Consider the following 24,428-nt stretch of genomic DNA (forward strand, 5'->3'; position numbering starts at 1 on the left):
TTTGCCAGACCAAATTAGGCAGGTACAGGAACACCACTACCGTATCCTCAGCCCCAACGCCGTCAACTCTAAGTTTCACAGTTCTTTGCCCGCGTCCGAGACTGCTGTCTTCGACACAGAACAGCGCGCAACTAAGGCTGTGAAGTGAGGCCGCCTGACCAAGTCCCACCACAGTCCTGTATCCTCTCCTGGATGGTTGCCACCAGAAAGAGGGGCTTTAGTGGGAGGATAAACGCTAGTAAGCGAAGCGGAGGTTTGGTGGTGACAGCTAATGCGATCGTTGCAAGAGGCACACGAGGCAAGGCCAAGCGTTTCATGCTCGCATGCCATGTTCTTCTTCCGCCGCTAAAACTCACGTTTCGCATCGCTAAACGAAAGACTCGTCCGAATGCCGCTGTTCGGAGAGGAGCGAGCCGGTGAATCAATTCGTTGTTCATCACAAAGGAGTTCCGCACCCTCCTGTTACTACTGTCTCGCTTCGCTTGGATATAGCTTTTGATGCTTGATCCCGCATTCCTAATTACACCGCCGCACTGGTGCAGGGCTACATCATTCTTCTCCCCACCACCGCCAGTAGGAAGCCACAATGGAGTGGTTGCTTCTATCGTAACGCCACGACCCACGTTATCTGTTTGTTTGCTCTTGCCCAACTGTATACAGAGAAAAATTCCGAAGATGCTCAGAAAGCCACCTCTTCCTTTCGTTTGTAAAACGGACTTACATCGTCTTCGGGATTCCCCATCACAAATCGTCTTTTGGCCGCCTCCATGTTCGAGATTTGCAACTGTTGTACAATGTGTCAGTCGATCACGTTTCAAGGCCGACTGTCGAAGGTGTGCGGGCTGGCGAAATAGAGTCTCGAAACAGTGGTGGGCGGAGTCCGTTGTGATCAGAACCCTCGACCGCAGCTTCATTGTACGCAGTGGGGTTCCTCAGCGTCCCCACCTCCTGCTGGACTTGAAACAATTGTTTGACTGAGTGTGTACCATTCGCAATGAGAAGCATCGAACCTAGCCCCACTCCATCCATCCTGGGCGAATGTGTATATAGGCCGCCTCCCTCTTGAGCAGTCACCAACCATCTACCCAACGAACCCTATCCTGGACAGGATATACCCCATAGACCTTATCCCCTCTCTATCCATCCCTTAGACATCAAGCAACAAACTTTCCCCCCTTCCCTCCGGACGGAAGATAGCACGGAACAATGGTCCATCTCACCCGATCCTTCACTACCCTCGCCTCCTTCCTCTTCCTCTCCCTCACCTGCGTTTCTGCCGGCGTTGTTACGGACGCATCCCTCGTCTCGAACTCCGCCTACGACTACATCATCGTCGGAGGTGGTCTTGCCGGTCTGACCGTTGCTAACCGACTTTCAGCAAGCTCCTCTGTTTCCGTCCTAGTCATCGAAGCGGGCAACGACGACCGCAGCAACCCTAACATCTACGACGTCGGTAACTACGGTGCAGCCTTCTCCACTGGCCTCACCTTCCGCTACACCACCACTCCCCAGATCGGTGGTCGAACAAAGGAGCCCAAGGGTGGCCGCACTCTCGGTGGATCCACCTCAATCAACGGTGCGGCGTGGAACCGCGGTCACAAGGCACAGTATGATGCTCTGGGTGAATTGGTAGGTCAGTACTCGGATGGTTGGAACTGGGACGGAATGCTCGGATACATGAAGCAGAGCGAGAAGTTCGTTGCTCCGAATGCTCGACAGAAAGCTGCAGGGGCGAGATATGATGCTAGCACGCACGGATTCAATGGTCCTTTGGAGATCAGGTTTTCGCCTATCAGGAATAACGGAAGGAGGAGTGTGCAGGGAGGAGCATCACAGCAGTGGAAGAGGATGTTCACTGGTCCTCAACAGGCTGCTTTCATCCGAGCTGTCGGCGAGACCCTTGGTGTGCAGCAAGTAGACGACCAGTGTTCAGGAAACGCCAACTCCGTTGCCTATACACCCACCTCTATCGACGTCAACAACAATCGTGTCTCTGCAGCCACTGCCTACTACTCCCCAATAGAGAACCGTCCCAACCTCACCATCCTTACTGGCACACGAGCAAAGAACCTCATCTGGGACTCTTCCTCCAACAGCGGCATCCGCAGCTCCGGTGTCGTCGTCCAACAATCCCGTGATGGAAATCAAATACGAGTCACCGCCAAAAGAGAAGTCATCCTTGCAGCAGGCGCACTCTCCACCCCTGCCATCCTCCAGCGTTCCGGGGTTGGCTCTCGCTCCGACCTCAACTCTATCAGCGTCGATCAAAAACTCGACCTTCCTGGCGTTGGCAAGAACCTTCAGGACCAAACCCTCACAACCATCGGCTCGCAAGGTAACATTGATTACTCCGGCGGCGGCCCATCCAACACCATTGCTATGCCAACAATCCAACAGATCATGTCCAACTCCACCGACGTACGCAGCTACATCAACTCAAACCTCAACACTTGGGCTGATCAGCTTGTCTCCCAAGGTCACGTCGCGTCCAAAGACGGGTTGATGGAGCAGTGGAATTCTGCAGTCAACCTTATCTTTGATCAACAAGCACCCGTGGCGGAATTGTTCTTTGATACTGGGCACCCGAGAAACTCTTACGGTCTTGTTATCTGGCCTCTCCTTCCCTTTTCGCGTGGATCCACTCGGGCAGTAAGCCAAAACCCATTTGACATGCCCCGTGTAGATCCCAACTACTTCGGCCTGCCCATTGATATGGACATGCAAGTAGCCTCTCTCCGAGCCTCTCGCCGAGTTTTGCAGAACGACAACCTCAAACCTCTCACCTACAACGGTGAAACAACTCCCGGATTCGACTTGATCCCTGATGGAACCCACAAAGGTCGCTACAGCCGCTGGAGGGATTGGGTCCTCGGAAACACAGGTGGTAGTGGATTCGCAGCTAACAATCACCAACTCGGGACAGCGTCAATGCAGCCTCGAGAGAAGGGCGGTGTGGTGGATGGAAGGTTCAAAGTGTACGGTACGCAAAATGTCAGGGTGGTGGATGCAAGTGCTTTGCCGGTACAAGTTTCGGCACACTTGAGTTCGACTTTGTACGGAATGGCGGAGAAGGCAGCCGATACGATTCTGAAGGGTAACTAGAAAGGACGTTTGATGCAGCGATTGCTCCGTCTATAGCTATGCATTTTATACTCTTACGAAATAGAAACGTTTTGATCAAATCCTGATATGAAGTGTGATTGAGAAGACCACACGAGTGCATGTGTTGATGAGAGGGATGGATAGAGATTACTCGAAGCACGCGAGAGAGGAACGAGGGTCTACTTTGCCCGTTTGCTAGCCCCATTCGAGCCTGACGGCTGCGCGCGTTTGCGCTTGGCGCTTGACGAAGCGGGTGTGCTGCCCTCTTCGTCAGATTCTTGGATTTCGGGATCATCGTCTTCGTCATCTTCCTCCTGAGATTCGTGGAAATCTTCGTCTTCTGATTCTTCTTCGTCGTCGTGCTTTTATAGGCAACCACATAATCGCCAGCCGAAGAGTGTTGCAAAGTCAGAACGGAAGTCCACCGTGGAGGAAGGGTAGGGAAAAACTTACATCTTGTAGCAAGTACGACAAGCCTACGTTTCCAGATTCCCCTTCGTCACTGCTCTCCTCGTATGCTTCTTCCGAGCCCTCGTGTGGTAAATCTTCATCACCTTCCGGCTCACCACCCTCCAGCTGGTCCCCGTCTCCTCCTTTGTCTTCGTCCTGGCTCTCACCCTGTTTCAGAGATGTCGTCGTGTCTTTCGGTGCCACTGTCTCTGTTGACTTGGGCGCAAATGTACTTCTGCTCGTCTCGGCCGCCTTTGTTTTTGCTGGAACTGATGTCTCTGTCATCTTGTATCTATCTCACTGAAATCTGCACAACTGGCTGGTAATGGAGGTTAAAGAAGTTGAGACGGGCAATAAGGTTTTGACGTTGATCCGTGCTTCGCATCTTCGCAGAGCTTGACAGATGGACGCGATTTTTTATTATTGTTACATTATACCTTCAAACTGTTGAAGAATACACAAGCGAGGAGCGGCAAAGCGGATAGCGATCGTTGTCATTAGAAAGTGACTAAGTACAAAGCAATGCTAGATATATATGTCTCTGCCGATGGTCGGTGTGTATGTGTGGAATGAAGTGACACGTAGGATTGCGTGCTATCGTAATGGGGCAAGGGTGTTGACATGGATGATGAGTATCGTTGGTGGGTGATGATGAGTGACGACGGTGAACGAGGTTGGCGGACATGTTAGAGCGAAGGAAAGAGATCATGTGATTTCACCCAAACATGTCGCGACCACGCCACTCATCGCTACCACTTCCTCACAACTCTCTCCTCCGCAGGATCTTTCAACAAAGCCTCCCTCACCTCCTCCCCATCCTCTCTCGGCACCTCCCTCTCCCTCGCCCACTCTAGATGCTCCTCTCTCAATCTCACATACTTTTCATTGCCCCAACACTCCTCATTCAGCACCCACTTGAAGATCTTTGCAGCCTCTACCTTCTCCGCATCCTGATCTGCCACTTCCAACCTTGGAATCTCCTTTCTCCCATCTTTACCCTTTCCTTCTCCATATATGTATTTCTTTCCTCCCTTATGATTAGAATACCTCCTAGCACGTGTGTAGCCCATCTGAATGAACTTTCTTGTCATATCTGCTCCCACGAAATCATCCTCTTCCAAATAAGAGCAGAAGATAGAGTACAGCTTAGAGGACGACTCACGAGCAGCGGGAGGATTCTTAAATCGCCAATGAGGTAAGATCTCGGACTTGTAAGGCTCGACCATGAGGACTCCTTGTTCGCCTATGCCGGTGCGGTAGAGGTGTGGATTGGTACGGAGGCAGAGATGATTATAGGGGAGGTCATATGCGAATTTGGGTGCGGGAGTGGGCTTGGAAGTGCCTGACCTTGGCTTGCGTATGGACGTTGCCTTGGGTCTCTTATCTCCTGTATCCGAATCTAGGGTTTCTTTCGAGGAGGAAGCTTTCGACGTTGTCGACTTTGCCTTTGGTGAGGATGTTGCTTTTCGTTTCGACGGGGAAGAGGCCGAAATTGAGGCTCTGGACCTAGTCACCACCATGTTTACCAAATGGCGTCGCAGCAGAGATGTTGCGACAGGAGGATAGGTTTGCAGTAATGGGAGAGTGGTAGCATGAAAAGGTCAGGGTCTGAGAGACACAACGAAGAAAGCTGGCTGCATACAAACAAGTGTTGGTGTGGAGGTTGGCCGAGTCAGCTTGAACGGTGACTAAACCCTCACTCTCCGTGTCTCACATCTGCCGTTTGTGCTGCAGCGTGCAGATCTGGAGTAGTACAGTCCCTTCCGAAAGTTTGGGGACGGGTCCAAGTAGACAACTCATGCGGTAGCATACCTTCTATGCGCTTGGACGACTGATGTCTCAGAAGTGACAGGCTGTACGAAACACACAGTGAGCAAGTCTGAAACAAGAGCTTTCGATTGCAGTGGGTCCATGCTTAGTAAGCACCTGCTCCACCCGCTGCTCTATCGACGAGATCACAGGGTTGATGTGTTTGAGCGTTGTACCGTTCGGCTATCCAACCTTATGTACCGTTCAACCACGCGGTTTCACCTGCCGCTGGGCTGCAGTTAATGATTTCACCAGGCTTTCAGTTCAAACTTTCCTCCCACTCCAACATACACTACTTGCTCTTCGACATCACCATCGCGTCTTCCATCTCTTCCACCAACACCATCTTCTTGTAGAACATACTCGATAGACAAAGAGGGCCTTGCTTTGCTGGACAAAGTAATGCTCACCCAACCACAGCTTTTATAATACTTCGGCACTGAAGCGCACCCACAGGAAGAAGTCGACGAGATGGCATCAACACGAAGACAAGAAGAAGCGCGACCGCTTCTCTCCTCCGCCTCAACCCAGACCGCTGCGTACGATGCTACATCAATAACAAACCGAAACGCACCACCATCACAACAACCGGCAGCAGAGGAACGAAAAGCAACACCTCTCCCCCTCCGTCAACTCTTCATCCTCTGCTTGATGCGTTTATCTGAACCTGTCTCATTCACCGTCATATTCCCGTTCGTGACACCTATGCTCCGCTCAAACCTCTCTTCTTCCATCCCAGACTCACAGCTTGGATACTATGCAGGCATAGTTGAATCTTCCTTCGCATTTGTTCAGTTCCTGACCATCTTTTTCTGGGCGCGACTATCCGATAGAATTGGACGCAAACCAGTCCTTCTCATAGGCTTGTTCGGTTCCTTTCTATCTGTCAACGCATTTGGGTTGGCAAAGACGTTCCCGCAGATGGTCGCAGCGAGAAGCATCGCTGGGTTGATGAATGGCAACATTGCAATCCTCAAAAGCGTTTTGGCGGAGGTGACTGATGAGACGAATCAAGCGAGAGCGTTCAGTCTCATCCCGCTTTGCTTTGCAGTAGGCAGCATCGTGGGCAATGGTTTGGGTGGGTGGTTAGGCGGATATGGAATGGGAAAAGAGGGCTGGCTAGGAGATCATCCTTGGTGGTTACCTTGTGGTATAGCCTCCTGCTTCAACCTCTTAGCTATCATCACCGGGTTCATGTTCCTCAAAGAAACCCTCCCTCCCAAGAAACCCAAACCAACAACACAAACAGAAGCAGTGCAGCAAGAAGCAGCACCCTCCATCCCGACCCTTCTCTCCTCTAAAAGCATTCGTCGAATCCTCACCACCCAATACTGCTTAAACTTCCTAAATGCATGCCATGCAGCCCTACTCCCACTCTTCTGCTACACGTCCATCTCTCACGGTGGTCTTTCCTTCTCATCACGCGATATCGGTTCAATCCTCGCACTCGATGGAGCTTTAACAATTCTCGTCCAACTCGCCCTATTCCCCACTCTCGAACGCCGTCTTGGTGGGCCCCTCCCAGTGTATCGAAGGGTTACTTCAGCTCTACCGTTTTTATGGTTGTGTTTCCCGCTCGCACATTTCCTCGCTACTACATCCCCCGCAAAAACACTCCCAATGGCCATGCTAGTGCTGGCAATCGTGCTAAAAGGATGGAGCAATATGTCCATCGTCTGCTCTAACCTCTTAGTTAGCAATGCGGCGCCGAATAGAGCTAGTTTGGCAACGCTAAACAGCGTATCTCAAATGGCTGGATGCTTGAGTAGGACCATTGGTCCAAGCTTCAGCACAAGCCTATTCGCCTTTTCCACAAGTAAGAACTTGTTGGATGGACAAGCGAGTTGGGTAGTTATGTGGGCAATCAGCGCCATCACTTGGCTTGTTACGCTTCGAATGGAGGCCCCGCAGGAGGCTGTTTGGCGTCGAAAAGAGTCTCGAGCACAAGCATAGACACCCTCTCTCTTCCTAGCATAGAAATAGCATTGTATTCCTCCAGATCTCGTCTAATCCTGCTTCTTCGCCTCTTCAACCCCCTTAGATAAAGGCCTGAGTCGAGCGACTAACTCGTCAATCTTCCTGAACTGAAACGGGAATCTACTGGGATACAAAAACGGTCTTAAATCAAACCTGTTGTCGTCCGGACTATATCCTTCTGCATGATACGACGGAGTAAGGGTCGTCATCTTATGCCTATTCCTAGCGTATTCGAACCAGAACAACTTTACCTTTTCTGCTACTTTCTCTGCTCCCAACGTTGGTCCCCATTCCTGAAGAAGTTTGTTGAACATAGAGTAAGGTCCGCATTTAAGATTCTTCCGAAGACGGCCGAAGATGCTAAGCTCATCATAGGTCATACCCATATCCGCCTCGTCAGCTTGAACATACGTTTCCGTCATAGGTTCCAACTCAGCAGTAGGCACGGCAGTAAGGAAGCTATGCAAGATCGGAAGGTCGAACGCATCCCTAGCATACGCAATGAAAGACTTCAGATCCGTCTTGGAAATACCCCCTATAGGGTTAATATCCGCACTCGAACAATCATACTTCGTCAAATACCCCCTCAAGCTCTCATCCACATTCGCTGATCCCAACACCAGCAATCCACCCCAAGACCCTCTAACCCATGGTGTGAGCTGAGCAAACATATACGCGAGTAACATCCTCAATCTTGCCTGGATGTTTTGCAATGCCAGATTCTCTCCAGGCGTTCCTCCGTGCGCTCTGAATCGAGGGGTAGCGTTCGTGACAGTGGAGAAAAGAGTGATGATCGCGCGAATGACAAGATCCATATTGAGATCGATGTGGTAGGAGCCAATGTCGCGAGCAAGGTCCGCTGCGCGACCGCGGGTTTCGGCGGAAGAGTTTTCAGTTCCCATGTAGCAGGTCACGAAGATTCGGTTGCAGAGTTCTTGAGGGGTGGAGGGTGTCCAGGTTGAGTTCTCTTTTTCGTTGCAGATTCGTCGGACGTCGGAGAGGACTTGAGCGCAAGTGTCGGTTGTGAGAGCTGAAGTTCCCTTTCCTGTTGAATCGGCGGAAGAAGAGGAAGTTGGAGGTTGGATGGCAGCATGTACGAGTCTACACATGCTGAAAACGATCGTTGCAGTAGCGCACGAGTCGATACCTCCCGACAGCGGCACAAAGTACCCTTGCGTCCTAGACCGCCTCAAGTAGTCCCATAACCAGCACGCAGGACCCAACGCAATTTCCTCCTCTGGTGAATGGTACTGAACGACGATGGGCTGGGAAAGCGGGGTAAAGTATCTCCTGAATAACCTTGTCGCATCCCCTCCTTTCTCTTCCTTTCCTTTCTGCTGAGAAGTAGTGGGAGTAGCAGTACCAGGCGTCTTACTTCCAAACTCCTCCGACTCTCCCATCTCAAAATCCACGTTCACTCTCGGACACCCTGCTCCAATACTATCACTGACAGCCTGCATCCCTCGACTCTTCGCACTCCTATGGGCCCTGATATCGTCCAAGTCCACGGTTGCACTAATCACCTGCACGTCATCCAACGAAAACTGTGATCCCTGAGCAACAATGTTTCCGTTCACTGCGATCAATGGGCATCCATCATAGTACAACCTATCACCATCGCAGCCTTGCTGATTGGCGTAGAGGTAAATACCGCCAAGCTTCAGAGTGGCTTCTTTGATCAGCTCCACCCTTCTGTACAGCTTTCGCAGCTCGTGATGAGAGGCAGAAGAGTTGGTGAAAATTTCCACCCCGCCAAGACCCTGTCGGATGTGAGGCGAGTCCGGAGTGAAGAGCTCCTCACACAGCTCTACACCAAGTACAGCATCCCTCGTCTTCACTACAGCATCTCCGATGGGCACCTCATCTTGACCCGTAACCTCCGCCACTATTCGTGGCAATGTAAAGCTGTCGGTGTGATTAGCCCTCGTCCAAGGAGTAAAATACCTCATTTCGCGGTAGTTTCCATCGTTAGCCAGCCACATCTTCGGCCTGATCTGCAGAATCTTTCCATCCAGCAACAGCAATCGGCAGTTGTAGAGTGTAGAGCGATGAAGGACGGGCATACCGACATCGCAGAGGATTTCGTGAGTTGCGTCGGAGGAAAGGATCTCAGCGAGAACCTGCCATGAGTGGAGAACGGTATCCGGTTCGAGGAAGTGATCGAAACAGCCGTAGCCTGGGATTTCGAGTTCAGGTCCAACACGGAGCCGCGAGCCTGCAGATTTGGCGAGTTGAATGGAGGAGAGAATTCGGTCTCGGTTGCCGTTGAAGTCGAGAGCCCATTGGTTTAAGGAGCAGGTTGAGACGGTGCTACGAAGTCAAAAGTCGGGCAGATTGATAGGGAGGCGATGAGAATCTTAGTGCTCTGCCAAAGAAACCAGCTAGCAGGGAATAGGAGAAACTTACATAGGCAGCCCCATATTGACGACAATACAACTGAGCTGATCGTTGGTGGTGGTGAAGAGTGCGGCTGAGTTGGTGTTTGCAAGCGAAGCTGGAATCTAAGCACTGACCACTTTCTCTCACTTCTTCCCTTCCAGACCCTTTCGTCGCTTCTCGGACTTTGGCTGTGACTCGTCAATTTTTCCTACCTTTGTTATTTTGGTGCGCCCTAACACACAGGAAAATTGTGTTTCATCGTCGACTGTGTGTGAATATGGCGTCATCGTGCGTGAGTGACAGCCCGAGATATCTCCACATGGCTGCAGGGTTGGTGTGCATCAGATACCTGACTCTTTCTTCCTGAAGACTCGCACTCAAGCCGCTTCCTTGAGTCAGCACAACGCACAACCCTCCAGTGCAACCTGTTTATCTCACCGCTTCAGCCTGCCTACCTTGCTCGATACCATCACCACCAACACCATCATACTGTGGGAAAGATAGCAATCATGTCAGCCCAAGACGAAGGAACACCAAACGTAGCATTCCAGAACGAAGCGTACGTCAACCAACCCCTCTCAAATTGCCATTGACCCACTTCTCTTTCTACCCCTTACTAAGCCCTTCTTACCCCTCTTTCGTTGCGGCAACACAGCAAATACCCTGGTCAAACAACAGGTTTTCGAGGCCCAGGAGCCTCAGCAGAAAATCCAGCTGGTGCTTTTCCTCGTGATACTCGTCAAGGTAAGCACCCCTTATCCCCCCACCTCGCTTCCCTTTTTCTCGCCTTCCTACCACTGACTTCCGCTTCTTCTTTCCTTTGCTGGGGATGTGTAGCTGATCCGGACCCGATCGAGTCCCGTCGACCCAAATCAACCATCTTTTCAGCGATCGAAAATCCCTACGCACTGCAGGAGGCAATTAACAAGCTCGAGTCGAGTCTTGATGAAGTAATCTCACTCTTCCAAGCCGAAAAGAACACGCTGGCGAGAGAGGGGGGTTTCACGAAAGGGAAGCAAGGGTAAGTTTCATCACCACCATATCCAAGTTATGGGGGGATCGTGAGGGTAGGCAACGCTGACGAATCTTTGTTGTGATGGTGTAGGATTGAGTTATTTGAATCGTGGAAGCAGGAGTTGGAGCGGATCAAGTCTGGGCAGGAGTAATACTCATTCTTGCTCGCACATAATCAAGCAGGTTGATGGTACAAATACAGCTAGTATTCTCCAGCAATTATAGCTGTGATCCTTATCGCGTGGTAGACGTAGCAGCAGCCTGCGCGGAAGCTGTGTTCGAACCCGCAGCGTTGATTGAAGCTGTACCAGTGAAAGGTACACTAGCGGCACTCGCATTTGCACCGGCGTTGCTCGCCGCACCAGTCGTCCCCGCACTACCGCCATTAGTATTCGTCATTCCATTCAACGCTTCAATATAAGAACCAGTGAAGTTGGCCCAAGACAGCGCATCTTCTGACGCAAGAGGCATTGCTCCCCAATACGACGTATCGTGCAGCTTCAGATAGGCTGTGGGATTGACAGGTGCGCCGATCAACCCTGCTACTGTTGCTCCACCGTCGTTAGCTGTGGAGCCGACGGCAGGGGAGTCTACTCTACCAGCCACGTTCTGAGCAGCAGTAGTAGCGTCAACTACAGATGCAGGGGCTGCATTGCAGCTAGGGTTGGAAGTTGGAACACGAGATGTAGCAGGCCATCCGTAGAGCAAGCCAGGGGTTTGACCTTGAGCGTGAAACTGGGCTTGAAGATCGTCTTGAAGTGCAGGTGCGATTTGGTAACTTGTGCGCGAACGGGTGAGGTACATTGGTGCACCGATAGGTCCCGGTACTGAAAGGCCCCCCGTACAATCATCTGTTCCTGCAGCTGCGGATGCTCCTGTAGGAACAATACTCGGCGGTTGCTGTGTTTGCAGTGCTAACCCAGCCGCACTATTGAGATCGCCCCGCGCAGGAGTGGCCCCCTGTTCCCCACCCCCAACTTGTTGCAATCGCTCCCCGATCGATCCCTGCGTCTCCCTCGGCAACGACAACTGCGAAGGTCCCACATCAACCCCTGCACTCTTCGCAATCGCACTTGTCGCAGCTGTCACCGCAGCCGCTGTATTCGGACTATCCGCTCTACTAGCCACCGTACCTCCCGTTGCACTGGGCTCTCTATGACTTGGCAGCCCCGTTCCATCCAAATCTGCATCAATTCCATGTCCCAACTGCTCGAGAATCTTAAGATGATGACTAGCGCTCTGCCAGGATTTGCTCATCCTCGAAAGCCATGACATGAACTTGCGCAGACGGCGCTTGGCTTCCAATGCAACCGCAGCATCGGTGGAGGTCGTGTTGGCAATCTCGATCGTGGACGCGGTAAAGATGCAGTATGTGACGGTGGAAGAGAGTTTTCGCATACCAAAGTTGTTGTCGTAGGCGGTGAGGATGTCGCAAATACTGCCGACTGCGTCTGTGCAGATGCGATGGGAAGGCGGCAAGTCGGGGCGAGAGGATTGCTTGAGGATATAAGGTCGATGAAGCATGACTTTGCACGCTTGGAACCAGAGGTGCTGCGAGAGCGTATTGGGTAGACGGTGCGAAGGGTTATCGAAACGAAGTCGGTAAGGAAGATCACGTTCCCAAATTTCGAGCATCCGGTGGAGACGGACGAGACGAGTCTCCCATTCTGGGATCGCATCTGCACCGTCCTTGTCGTCCTGATCATCATCCTTGCCTGTTCCGAGAGTATCGGGCGCTTGGTCATCGTATGGACGGCGAACTTGTGTGTAGATTGCAATGACCTCCTCACAGATATGACCCAGTCTGATACCAAAGCGCAAATGAGACATAGCCGCAACCGGTGTTTTCAGCAAGATGCTTCGCGCCCTATCTTTGATGAGTGAGCTGTTGTTGGTCGTCTCTGCCCAAGTCTCGTGTTCGTCCGCCTCGTCGATATTGGGCAGTGGGCAATCAATTTCTGAGTATCGCAACGTTACTGGTCTACCCAACGAAGCACACGATGTCTTATCCAGCAGATACAAACACCAGAAGATGCGTCGTCTTGCCTGTTCCTCTGCGTGCGAGAAGTGTAATCCCAACACAGAAGAGAAGTCTCGCTGTCTGTGCAGACCAAGATCAATGCACATTCTGCATGCCGTTGAGAGATAGGCTGATGCTTGACTCGCTCGACCGTTGCCCCCTTCTCTCAGCGCCATAAAGAGAAGCGACTGGATCGTCTCAAGACTAGGCTCGTTGTTGGACTTGACAAGGTAGTACTTGGCTCGAGCGAGGAAGATGTCTCCAAGATCAGCGGCGCTGAGACGACGCAGGCTGGTACCATCGCCAAGCTGTGCTGGTGCCGAGCTAAAGCTGAGATCAGAGGCAGTGCGTTCGACCCAGTCGGACTGAGTTGCTTCTGTGTCTTCTTCCGAAACGCCGAACTCGCCCGAGTCCCAAGCGACTGCCGCTAAAGCACATGCAGCATTGTGTAGCATCGGATGCTTCTCTGGATCGATGACGTTGAAGTTGGAAAGACAGAGCGCAGGCTTATACAGCGCAGGCCAAATTGTTTGCACTATCCCCCAGAAAATAGTGAATAGACGCTCCTGTATGAGAGGTGGGATCTCTGGCTTGTTCAGTGTGACACCAGAACGGTTGACGCCACTTCTGCTTTCATCACCTGGCTTGACCCAAAGGAGAGGCTCGAGATTAACGTCTTCGTCTCTGGGTCGACTGACATCAGCTGTCGTTGCTTTGCCGGCACGATCACGATCGCGGTCGCGTTGCAGTTGCAAGAGCGTTCCTTCAACCGAGAGCTGGTTGTGGTCGGTGGTGTGTGGCTGGCTGATCCCTGTGGATCGACCGATTGCTGGTCTGCCAGGATCAACGGCGTCCGCTCCTGATGTTCGACCGGCAGTCGCCCAAGGGTTACTACTCGGGCCTCGGGATGCAGTCGCAGCAGCAGCTGCATGGCGACTGTCAGGCCCCGAAGCATCCGAGACTGCACTGCCTGCACCTGGCAACTGACTGACTGCATCTCCCGATGTGGACGTTGTTGGTGATGGTCGAGCATATGGAGCTGCTGTCTTGTACAGCGACTTGTTGGCACTTGATCTACCTGGCAATGTAGACTCGAACGTATCTGAGCCGATCGAAACTCTGGCATAGTTGCTTGGCGAAGAAGAGGACCGGTTGGACGAGCGAGTGCCGTAAAAGTCCAATGGCGGCAATCTTCGATCAGCAGATCCAGGTGGTGGACGAATAAAACCAAGACCGCTGCTACTTCCACGATAGAATGTCTCGCTGCGCTGCTTGGAGCCATGATGTGAACCCGAAGCTGGGTCATAGCGAGACGGATAAGAGTAGTAGCCTGGACTGGAAGCATTGGGCCCGTAGTTGGGGCTGCCGACACTGCCATCATGTGCTGAGCCTGCTGTGCGATGGCTTTGGTTAGGATAACTGCTTTCTGGTGATGGGTGTGCAGATGTCGTATATGGCTCTGCATGGACATCGGACGGCAATGATGCTGGAGCGCTTACGGAGCCTGCTGAAAGTGGCTGCTGGTGTGGAAACTGCTGTTGCTGGTAGGGTGGTAGCGCGGGATATGGCAAGACATTCATTGCTCCTTGTTGTGGGTATCTAGAGGAAGAGGCTGCAGCAGCGGCTGGAGGCACGACGGTGCGGCTCCAGTCGGAGTCCGGCAAAGCTGGAGGCGGTGGTCGTGAAAGCGGGAGGCCGTTGGGGTCTGTGGATGTGGAAGCGGCATAGTCGCGCGAGGATTGCATTGGAAGGTTATTGGCTGCTTCGTAGACACCTCTGCGAGCAGCAGAGAGCTGAGCTTGAGCTTCCGCCTTGCGCTTGGCAGTCTTGCTTCCTCCGCGAGTCGATCCCTTTGGCGGTCCTCGCTTCTTGGGCTGACCATATTCGCAGACCTCGCCGGAGCGGATGCAGGTGATGCAGGGCTTGGAGCCATCGCATTTGACTCGCTTGATACCACACGGACGACAAGCCTGCTGGATCCGCTTCTTCTTGAGACCACTTGTTGGCTGATCGTCGTCATGGTCTTCGTTGCAGCCTTGACTGGAAGGCGACGGTGGTCGCTCGTCCTGCTTGACCATGATGGGTATAGTTTCTATCACTGCTGGTGGTGAGCAGGAGTCCGTTGCCCTAATGTGTGTGTGTGTCGTTCTAGTGGAGGCGAATTCGAGCAGTACCTAGTCAGGTGGTGATGGCAGAAGGAAAGAGGTCCAACCAAGAGCTTGTCTCCATGGCTGGTATCGGAATAGCGATACGAGCAGCACTCTGTGCAGATGAGGGGAAGGTAAATGGAGGTGCACCGAGCGGATGGTGGACCATCTGACTGGGTCTAGATCTCTTGTGTCCCCCTGTGGTACGTACTACTTGGTGTCTATGCACGCTAAAACACAACCACCATCCATTTCGGCAGAGTTATCAGGCAAAAGGAGCAGGAAAAGAGGCGTTCTGATGCAAGTCTATGTTTGTGTTAGTCTTCTTTCATGTCAGACACCTTCGCCCTCGCCTGTCCTCCGTTCTGAAAGCGACTGAGCAGAAAGCGACTGAATCGAATCGATTCTTCAGAGTGATTCGACGAATCGGTCCCTTGTGGAACACCTCCGTTGAATTCGATTTCATACTCTTCTGACTGCCATTAAATTGACCCTAAAGGGGGTTTCAAATTTCGAGTGTTTTTAGAAACACGTGTTTCTCGATTTTGACCTGTTTTTGTTTCGCACTAAAATCTTATGTAAGCTCACTCGAAATTGATAAAAAAACAAAAACAAAAAAAAACACGTGTTTCTGAAAACACTCCTCCGGACCAGGTAAAATGGTCTCCCCATTTTTGGTTACTCTCCAAATGATTACCTCATCCCACTGGTGCGCCTTGCCCTTCATCACCGACAATGCATGGCCCATATCCGATCACACGATGGTCTCATCCCACTTCAGACCTTCCACTGATCTAGCGTCTGCTTTCAAATTGATTGTTGGTAGCCGAGTAGCCCGCAGATGGTATGTCTGTGTGTTGCCAAGATGTGAGAGGCAGAAGAGAACACTCTGGACTCCGCCGGATAGTTTGACAAAGTGCATTGCCGTGGCAGCTGCTTTGAGTGCTAGTCGCGATCCTTGCTCTTCCACCCACCCAGCCCTAACGCTTGTGTTGCGCTCGCCGCCATCCCTGCCGCTCTCTCGGCTCCCAGGTTGGCTAGCAATCCACCATTATAGCTTGATCCGTAGGCCTGTGCTACTCTGCTCATCACTGTCGGACCTCCAGTTTCCGGCACCAGATCGTTCAACCCTTCGCTCTTCACCTTCCTCCTCGCGCTTTCCATCAAACTGCTCACATCGTCCTTCTTGAGATCATCTCTTGCTCTCATGATAGATTCCAAAAAGCCCAAATGCGCTCCGTGTGCCTTGGCAAAGCTCCAGTATGGAAGGAATACCATTGTAGCAGAAGACGTGAGCATGCCTTGGATCGCATCGAGCACTTCGAATTTCCCCTGCACCTCTTCTTCCTTCTTGAATGCGTGGAACAAGGTTTTAGCATCTTCGACGTCTTTTCGCATCTGTTCGCCTGCTGCGGGCATACGAAGCTTGCCACTGCCAACACGACGAAGTGCACCGATGTAGGCGACTTGGAGACGCTCGATCATGTCGTCGCACAACACATCGAACAGGTTCGGATTGAGACGCTCGCTATAGTCTGTCGTATAGTCGCGCATCGTCTCGACAATCGTTGTCATCGTGCCTTCCGAATACCATACCGGGAATGCGAATAGATCCTTGATCGCCGGCTGCAAATCAGCAAACACCAAGTCGACCAGCACTTGCGTACATCGCTTCGAAACATCGAGGAACCCGTTGAGTGCGTTGTCGGCGGCTTCTCGAATACCTGCTTGGTACTTCTTGCTGACCATTGGTTCCAGTCTTGCAAGCAACACTTCTGCATAGTCTGCTGATTTGAGCTGATCATTCGCGAGTGCAATCACATACTCCACCAAGCCACCAACAACATCGTCGGCCGACTTGGCCTCGCGTTGCTTCTTGAATTCACTCTCCAGCACCCTGAGCCAAGTTGCTTGTGTTGAATGCATCGCTTTAGCCGCATGATCCACCACTTTCGCCAACACACTTGCCTGCCCTGAATCCGCCGCAACATCCACCTGCTGATTGACCATCTGGAACAAGATCGCTGCACCTTGCAATCCATACAATCCCTCATTGTCTTCATCGGGCGGGTTCTGCCGCGCAACAAACTCACGCACCTCATCCGACATCAAGTTGGCTGACCACTCATCGATCTTTTTGGTGATCAATCCGAGGTAGTCGTCGATAATGCCCTGTTCTTTACCAGCCAGAAGTGTCGGCTCGAGCCAAGACTTGTCTGCACCAATCTCCTTGGTCATTGTTTTTGTGTACTTTTGTGTGAACTGGTAAAGCTCCAGCAATGCGCTTGCTTCCGGTTCTGTTGCCAAGATACGTTCACGCAAGATACCACCTAGATGCTTGTGATAGCTCTTGGCAAAAGTTCGTAGGATCTTGTAGTCTTCGGGAAAGAGCGGTGTCACTTCGGACTGGATGAAGCGCATGTCATCATAGATCCAGTCCAGATGCCCCAGAAACTCGAGACTTGTTCCATCAGCTCCAAAGCGGCCCCAGCACTCGTCGAATAGCTCTCCGGTGGACCGATCGATAGCTTCCACGAATTTGGGTCGGTACAGCTTGATGACTCTTGCATTCGCCACCACTGATCTGAAGCGAGCGGCACCTTCGAGATTGGCACGTTTGGCAAGACGAATCGCTGCTGCGCGTTCATCTTCGCGAGACTCTTTCTCGATGATCTTGATGAGCTTGACCACCACGGAGGATCTATCTTCTCGAACAAGGTCCAAGGTGCGCTCGGCTAGCTGCATGATATAATCGTCGAATGCCTTGATGAGCCCATCGAGCGGCGCAAAGAACTTCGACACCGTGCTGCGTACATCAGCCGAGCACGTCCTTGCAATCTGAAAAGTCTCATTGCGGAACGCTTCCAGCTGCGAAAGATGGAAATGCAGTGGCAGCAAGTCGGTCGCTGGCCCCATAATGTCATCTTTGCCTCGTTGCAGCATTTCTGCTAGTGTCTGAATCTGTCCCGGCAGAGCATCGAGCTTCTCGAGCGTATTTGTAGTCTGAACAAAGTTGCGGTGAATCTGCGATACCTGACTGATGACCCTGAAAGAACGATTGGCATCTGGATGAGTCGATCTCGACCCATCCTCTCCTTCTGTGTTGGTATATAGCGCTTCGATCTGCGCGAACGCCTCCCTGATTGCTGCGACATCTTTCCTTGTCGCCTGTAATTTCAGCAAGCCCTCTCTGGTAGCTTCGAGCTGCTCTTTGGCGCCAAGCTTGAGCTTGGCCGATAGACTCGCTTGCTCCTTGAGCAGCTTCTTGCGAAGTGCTGAGATCTTGGTCAGGTCGTCTGGAGACTTGAGGAATTCGGCGACGAGGTTGGACGGGTTCAGGATAGCGCTGCTGGGCAGTGTCGCGGCGGAGAGGGCATTCGACATGAGTACTGAAGAATGTGTGTTGGACGATGGACCTGCATGTCCGAGCGATGAAGATGACGGTGAAGAGGATGATGCGCCTCCGCTTTTGAGCTGCGTTCCGTTCTGTTTGGCGTTGGGCGATAGAGACGCCATGCCGACCAGATGATGGGCAGGAAGTGCGAAGCTCATCTTGCCGCGCTCAAAGTGAATGCGTGTTGTAGCGTGGCGTTGTTCGGGCTACCTTGACTGCATGGGGGACGCCTTCGAGCAGCACGTTGTAGTCAATACTGGTGCTGCTGCTCATGCACTCCTATCGGACTAGCCCGTTGCTTCTGCGAGCGCTTACTGCAAGGATAGTGTGGGGTATATGTGAATGTGATGGTCAAGGCAAGAACAACACACAAAGATACGCTTGCAACATGTTCACACAATTGACAGCAGTTGAAAGGCGCGGCCCGAGCGCGGTGAATTTCAGTTTTGCTGTCACGCCTGCCGCTCTCACACAATTCCACCAGCGGGCAAAAACTGCTCCGTCGCTATGGCTACATCTTTTCACCACATTGCATAGGCACATTCCGATCGAGATACAGTAGCCGCAACAAATTGAGAGGGGAAGTGAACGGGGAGAAAGCGGGAAATGGTGGAAAGGCATATGGCGACGGGGACGTGCTAAACAAGGTCGTCATCAGACAGCGGGGCATTCTTGGCCAGAAACTCCTTGAAGAGCTGATCAAGGCTGCCTGGAGCTTGGTAGAGGGGAGGAGTCATGACACTCGAATCGAGAGACGAGACTGAGGCAAAGGTGGGAGAGATATCGCTCCAAGAAGACGTGGCAGGAGTGACTGAGAGACTACGGATGGCCGGGGAGAGAGATTCAACCGCCTCCACCTGAGCTCGGATGGCGTGGATAATGTCGAAGAGGCGGGAGGAGATATCGTCAGAGAAGCAGATAAGCTCGTCTTTGTGTGCGATCTCGTGCTTCAGAGCTTCTACTTCACGTTCGAGAGCGGTAGTGGTGGAGTTAACGTTGTTGAGCTGAGTGAGTAGGGTTTGTCGTTCGTCTCTGTGGTTTGGCAGTCAAGAGAGCGTGTCAGTATGGGGAGCGCAATCAAACGCTCATCATCCAGAGCAACGTAGATGTATGCTTACTCTTCAGCTTCAAGCTGCGATCGAAGCAAGGCACATTCTTCGTCATGCGTCTGCTGGATCTGTTGACCGGCAAAGATGGTACAGCGAATTTAGTACTTTGATCCACGGTGTTGTTCACGACGATGCCTGAAAACACTCACGTTTCTAAGACTTTCGAGTTCGCGACTCTGTCAAAAATATGGTCCATCGTGAGTACGCGGAAAGAAATGTCAGCTTTGGGTCTGAGATGGTTGCTTGCCAGCGACGTACTTATTCGTCCGTCAACTGTGAGCAAAAACTTACCTTCTCGTCGAAAGCAATGGCGATGTGACGCAGTGAGTGAGCAATGTACGAGATGCTTAGCCTCTGCTCGAGCTCCTCGTCATCATCGCCATGCATTTCCTTCTGACTGCTTTGATCACCACCAACAATGCTATTGGTAGAAGAGCCTTCAGATGCTTGAACAGTGTGGCGCTCGACCGAGTCCTCTCCCAGCAGCTCGTCACGGATCATAGCTGCGCGCTCGGTGATGGATCCCGAGCCACTACTGGCTGGGCTTTTGCTGGCATGCATCTCCGGCTGGTTCTCCTCCGGGTTCTCCTTCTCCCTGCTGATGCTGTCTGGATCGGAGGCTGTCGCCTGAAGCGGATGCCCAATCATCTTGACCTTTCTTGAGGGCCTTTCCTAGGCGCAATGCAAGCTCAGTCCCCGTCACAGTACCAGAAAGTTCTAAGTTGAAGCGGTGTTTTCCGTTAGGGAGCCTGTGCACCTGAATTGTAGCCTTGTCTAGAACTTCGCGCAAAAGGCTGATGTGGTTATGATGCAAATTGTGTGATTCTAGTGCTTGGAGCACTAGATCCAGTTCGACTTTACGCACTGCCTCTCAATATCGTCCGAGTAGTATACAACAACCGCCGTGAGTACAATGATGGAGGTGAGAAACAATACAGCAGCGGCAATCCCCCACGGCTCAGTCATGGAGAAAGTCTAGCTTGGATGAGGCGAATGTATGGAACGGACGATGGAGGGCAGGTCAGTGGTAGGTGTGAAAGGGGAGGTTGGGCAGGGATGCCGATCTATTAGCAAAATGCGATGCTTTTTTATGTACAGGAGTGGAAGCCATGAGAGGTGTGTGTTTGCGTACAAATGCGCAGAGCGCAGGGGGCTTTTGATACAGAAGAGCAGTGAAGGACGAAATGGTCTGATTGATCTGAGCGGACGCATGGCCGCGTTAGAAATGAGGTGCGCAACGCGCAGCAAAGCTTGATGCCAAACCTATTCAGCTGCTCATCCGTGACGATGCGGAAGTACGTCTTTCCTCTCGAGAACACCATTCCTTTCTGCGCCAACCTTAGGCAGAGCTGTCCTCCTTTTCCTTCTTCTTTTCTGCTGGTGTGCTCTCGGAATTGGCCTCAGCCCCTTCCTTCTCGAACTGAGCGTTGGCAGCCTCGTCGTCCTCGATCTCGTCCTTGTACACGTCCGGGTGCTCGCGGAAGCAGTCCTGCATCGCCTTGAACTTGTCTACGCAATCGATACCCTTTGGCTCGGCCTCAGAATAGATGAAGCATGAGAAAGCAAGCTTGAACTGTCCACCGCATGGGCCGTGTGCCATACCACCAAGGCATGGGCAGTCCCAGTTGATCTCGCCAGTCTCGGGGTCGTACGCGGACTGCTGCCCAGTCTGCTCTTCGCTCTCCTCAACAGCGACTTCGATGGCGGCGGGTGTCTCCTCGGCAGCTTCGGCCTCTTCTTCATCGTGGACAGCAGCGGGTGGATGGCGATCGTGGGCGTCCTTGTGGAGGAAAGCGTCACCTTTAAACTCCTTGGGCCTCATGCGGTCGGACCATTTCTGACGGGGCTCGCACTGGATGGATGAGCGATGCAAGGAAGCGTAGGCGGCGGCACCGACACCGACAGCGGCAGCGGCAGCGAGCGAGTAAGAAGAAGACCAGGCGGCTTGACGAGATGGCCTAGCGGCTGACTTGGTGGCAACGCCGCGCGTGGATGGAAGAAAGGAGCGCGAGGCTTGCTGAAGCGAACGACTCGCTGAACGAGCTACAATTTGGCCTGACAGCATTGTGAGAGGAAAGGTGAAGGGCCTTGGGTGGCGTGTAGCTGGTGAATGGTTCCGTGGATGAGAATGTGGAAGGCTAATAAAAAAGATGACGATAAAGGGTTTGACCCTGACCTTGTTGAGCTCGCTTGACGGTTCCTGGCCGCTTCTTTGAGGAAGAAATCAGATCGAAAGAACAAAACACAAAACGTCACAGCACAGCACAGCACAGCACAGCGCGATATGTTGCCGTTAACTGAGCCATCCTGCAATTTCCGATGGTCTTCAAAATGCCCTGAATTTCTTGATTTCTCGCTTAAGCGTTTCAGTTGAAGATGCGTCGGCATCTCAAGCAAGATGCACGTGTTACGGCCGAGACACCGAGACACGGGAGGCTTACTTAAGCGAGAAGAACAATGAGGTACATGATTGTTGTCATGACGACAGCACAGTGGCACTCAGTATCATAGCAACACAGGAGTACAAATGAAGTGACATGTCCTGTCTCAGATAGGACTAGAGCGGTGAATGGAGTATATATATGTGTTTGTCATTTAGTTTCACACTATGAAAACTAAGCATTACATGGAACACATGGCTGTGGTAAAGGGAGTCTGATCATGACCCTGATATCGCTGAGTATTAATTGTTATCTTCAATTGATTAAGAGTCTGAAGAAGCTATCACCAAGCTAACCGAAACTCATTGACAACAATGGTAGAAGACACCGAAATGAGGATCAAAGGAAGCAGAAAAGGCAAGAACACCCAGGTTCAGGTCAACAATGATGCCATGAATGAAAACGAGCCAGAGGCCATCAACAATGAAGCTGACGAAGACATCGATTCTGACTCCAACTTCGATGACAATGACAAGAGATATAACTTTCGCACCCTAGCAAAGCTCCTCAAACCCGTGCCAAAGCTCATGTCACGCAGCTATTATAGCTGGAGCACTCACATGAAATCTTTCCTCCAATCTGTGCCCCATGCGATGAAACATCTCGAGGGAATGTACAACAAGAAGCACCTGAAATGGAGCCACTCCCTTGATGATGCTTTAATCAATGCCCTGCATGGAACAATCGACACTACCGGAGAATACAATGTAAACTACCTCGTTCTAGATGTAATCAAGGAGTACCTTACTTTTAACCAAGTATGGAGAAAGATCGAAAACAGTCTCACAAATGAAGCCACCAAGATGTCTCACAGACTTGTGCTCATCTCACAGCTCAATGACACAAAGATGTTTCACTCGGATGTTAGAAAGCTAATTCAAGAGATCCAGTCCATACAGACTGAAAGTAGCCTCCTCGGCAAACCATTTGCCGATGATACATTGTTCTCAGCTCTGCAGAAATGCATGATCCAGCATCCAGTGTATAAGGAGACAGTTGCCACCATCCATCAAATCGATTTTAACACCCTCGCCACCGCACTAAGCATCTGACAGACCACTGTCGAGAGTGTCCCCGTGCAAAAGATCAACCCCCACCAAGCCAGTGCTTGGACTGCCAGCAACAATGATCAAAGCAAATGGACTGGAGAAACTGAAGCCAAAGCTGACAATAGCCACACAAGCCCGAAGAATGCAGGAAGATCACACTGAATCCGATGCTGGATCTGCAAGCGACCGGGACATGGCATTAGTCAATGCGACACTTCGGTTACCATCCCCAAAGACTCCCCCCTCACCAAACTTAAATAGGAAGCATGGTGCTCCCTCACCTTCTCACAAGACCCCCTGAACACCAAGGAAACAGCTCATTGGATCTTGGATTTGGGGGCAAGTTATCACATGGTAAACAACTATAGCATGCTCATCCACCTGAGAACTTGCTGAAAGCAGATAATTACTGCCAGAAGCGAGGTTTTGGAAGTGGCAGCTATAGGAGATGCAAGCATATCAACAGATTACAGGGAAATCTCCCTCCAAAATGTACTATATGTGAAGCATCTTAATGTTAACCTTCTGTCAACAAATTCATTAATGGATGAAGGAGCACGAGTGACATTGGACACAACTGGCAGCCAGATTGTCCTAACAAACGGCATGACACTTAAAATTGCAAAGAATTGCAAGCGAGGACTTTTGGAGTTCCAAGGCAACACATGGCAAGAAAGCATGATGGTCACATCAGCATCACTGTTTGAAGGTGTTGATGAGGAGTTTGAGCATATTAAGAATGAACCAAAAGTTTCAAAGGAACAACTATGGCATGAGCATCTTGGACACCCAGGAAGAGACAAAGCCAGGATGATCATGAGTAAATTAAAGAATAAGCATACCATGCATCTGGATCCAAACACTGCTCTGACATGTGAGCAGTGCATACGATCCAAGAGCACAAGTGCCCAGATGGGGCAAGGCAGTGGCGAAAGAGCTGTGGGGCCCCTGGACCTCATCCACATCAATCTAATAATAGACTCGTCCCACGTGACAGAGTATATGTGCACTCTGGTGCTAATCGACAATCATAGCAAGTATGTGTATGCACAGCCATTGGTGTGAAAGAGTCATGCATTCATGCAACTCAAAAGGATTGTTTTGTTCCTGGAGACACAGACGGATTGGAAGCTAAAAGCGATCTGTTCTGACCAAGGAACTGAATGGAAAAGCAACGATGCATTAGAGTGGTCATTAGAAAAGGGCATAGAGTGGCAAACCACTGTGGGGTACAACAGCAAACAAAATGGGCAGGTGGAGAGAATGAACAGGACCCTTGGAGAGAAGATGAGAACATTGCTGATGCAGAGGAGACTGCTGAAGAGATTTTGGCCATATGTGATCAGAGCTGCAGCATTCAAATCAACCTCACTCTGAGCATTGTTAATGAGTTCCCTTATCAAGCCATGTTCGGCAAGTCACCAGAGCAAGCTTTAAGACTCCTACGAGTGTTTGGTTGTCTGGCATGGGTAAACATACCCAAAGTCAAATGGGACAACAAGAAACTGGACCAGCGAGCCGTCACATCCATTTTCTT

The 24,428-nt window shown here is 51.5% G+C and overlaps 12 protein-coding genes across 12 annotated transcripts; 4 read left to right on the forward strand and 8 right to left on the reverse strand.

The window, feature by feature from the left end:
- Window positions 1-131: 131 nt before the first annotated feature.
- On the reverse strand, window positions 132-769 carry UHO2_04305 (uncharacterized protein; the record flags this gene model as incomplete). The annotated part of the gene is made up of 2 exons (XM_041555978.1): window positions 132-650; window positions 722-769. The coding sequence occupies 2 exons, from the start codon at window positions 767-769 to the stop codon at window positions 132-134; spliced, it is 567 nt and encodes a 188-aa protein (XP_041411912.1).
- A 437-nt stretch (window positions 770-1,206) lies between these two features.
- UHO2_04306 (uncharacterized protein) lies at window positions 1,207-3,102 on the forward strand (the record flags this gene model as incomplete). The annotated part of the gene is made up of 1 exon (XM_041555979.1): window positions 1,207-3,102. One exon carries the CDS (start codon window positions 1,207-1,209, stop codon window positions 3,100-3,102), a length of 1,896 nt encoding a protein of 631 aa, XP_041411913.1.
- Window positions 3,103-3,281: 179 nt separating this feature from the next.
- On the reverse strand, window positions 3,282-3,837 carry UHO2_04307 (uncharacterized protein; the record flags this gene model as incomplete). The annotated part of the gene is made up of 2 exons (XM_041555980.1): window positions 3,282-3,464; window positions 3,556-3,837. 2 exons carry the CDS (start codon window positions 3,835-3,837, stop codon window positions 3,282-3,284), a joined length of 465 nt encoding a protein of 154 aa, XP_041411914.1.
- A 464-nt stretch (window positions 3,838-4,301) lies between these two features.
- UHO2_04308 (uncharacterized protein) lies at window positions 4,302-5,072 on the reverse strand (the record flags this gene model as incomplete). Its single annotated transcript, XM_041555981.1, has 1 exon — window positions 4,302-5,072. The coding sequence occupies one exon, from the start codon at window positions 5,070-5,072 to the stop codon at window positions 4,302-4,304; it is 771 nt and encodes a 256-aa protein (XP_041411915.1).
- A 760-nt stretch (window positions 5,073-5,832) lies between these two features.
- UHO2_04309 (uncharacterized protein) lies at window positions 5,833-7,314 on the forward strand (the record flags this gene model as incomplete). Its single annotated transcript, XM_041555982.1, has 1 exon — window positions 5,833-7,314. The coding sequence occupies one exon, from the start codon at window positions 5,833-5,835 to the stop codon at window positions 7,312-7,314; it is 1,482 nt and encodes a 493-aa protein (XP_041411916.1).
- Window positions 7,315-7,367: 53 nt separating this feature from the next.
- On the reverse strand, window positions 7,368-9,758 carry UHO2_04310 (putative QNS1 - Glutamine-dependent NAD Synthetase; the record flags this gene model as incomplete). Its single annotated transcript, XM_041555983.1, has 2 exons — window positions 7,368-9,648; window positions 9,745-9,758. 2 exons carry the CDS (start codon window positions 9,756-9,758, stop codon window positions 7,368-7,370), a joined length of 2,295 nt encoding a protein of 764 aa, XP_041411917.1.
- Window positions 9,759-10,226: 468 nt separating this feature from the next.
- On the forward strand, window positions 10,227-10,883 carry UHO2_04311 (uncharacterized protein; the record flags this gene model as incomplete). The annotated part of the gene is made up of 4 exons (XM_041555984.1): window positions 10,227-10,276; window positions 10,373-10,461; window positions 10,555-10,738; window positions 10,823-10,883. 4 exons carry the CDS (start codon window positions 10,227-10,229, stop codon window positions 10,881-10,883), a joined length of 384 nt encoding a protein of 127 aa, XP_041411918.1.
- An 82-nt stretch (window positions 10,884-10,965) lies between these two features.
- Window positions 10,966-14,829, reverse strand: UHO2_04312 (uncharacterized protein; the record flags this gene model as incomplete). The annotated part of the gene is made up of 1 exon (XM_041555985.1): window positions 10,966-14,829. The coding sequence occupies one exon, from the start codon at window positions 14,827-14,829 to the stop codon at window positions 10,966-10,968; it is 3,864 nt and encodes a 1,287-aa protein (XP_041411919.1).
- Window positions 14,830-15,843: 1,014 nt separating this feature from the next.
- UHO2_04313 (uncharacterized protein) lies at window positions 15,844-18,450 on the reverse strand (the record flags this gene model as incomplete). Its single annotated transcript, XM_041555986.1, has 1 exon — window positions 15,844-18,450. The coding sequence occupies one exon, from the start codon at window positions 18,448-18,450 to the stop codon at window positions 15,844-15,846; it is 2,607 nt and encodes an 868-aa protein (XP_041411920.1).
- Window positions 18,451-18,930: 480 nt separating this feature from the next.
- On the reverse strand, window positions 18,931-20,049 carry UHO2_04314 (uncharacterized protein; the record flags this gene model as incomplete). Its single annotated transcript, XM_041555987.1, has 4 exons — window positions 18,931-19,324; window positions 19,411-19,469; window positions 19,551-19,577; window positions 19,693-20,049. 4 exons carry the CDS (start codon window positions 20,047-20,049, stop codon window positions 18,931-18,933), a joined length of 837 nt encoding a protein of 278 aa, XP_041411921.1.
- Window positions 20,050-20,740: 691 nt separating this feature from the next.
- Window positions 20,741-21,466, reverse strand: UHO2_04315 (related to MIA40 - mitochondrial intermembrane space protein, involved in import and assembly of intermembrane space proteins; the record flags this gene model as incomplete). The annotated part of the gene is made up of 1 exon (XM_041555988.1): window positions 20,741-21,466. One exon carries the CDS (start codon window positions 21,464-21,466, stop codon window positions 20,741-20,743), a length of 726 nt encoding a protein of 241 aa, XP_041411922.1.
- Window positions 21,467-22,156: 690 nt separating this feature from the next.
- On the forward strand, window positions 22,157-22,894 carry UHO2_04316 (uncharacterized protein; the record flags this gene model as incomplete). The annotated part of the gene is made up of 1 exon (XM_041555989.1): window positions 22,157-22,894. The coding sequence occupies one exon, from the start codon at window positions 22,157-22,159 to the stop codon at window positions 22,892-22,894; it is 738 nt and encodes a 245-aa protein (XP_041411923.1).
- Window positions 22,895-24,428: the final 1,534 nt, after the last annotated feature.

This window comes from Ustilago hordei (assembly GCF_900519145.1).
Source record: "Ustilago hordei strain Uho2 genome assembly, contig: UHO2_contig_08, whole genome shotgun sequence".
Lineage (NCBI taxonomy): Eukaryota > Fungi > Basidiomycota > Ustilaginomycetes > Ustilaginales > Ustilaginaceae > Ustilago > Ustilago hordei.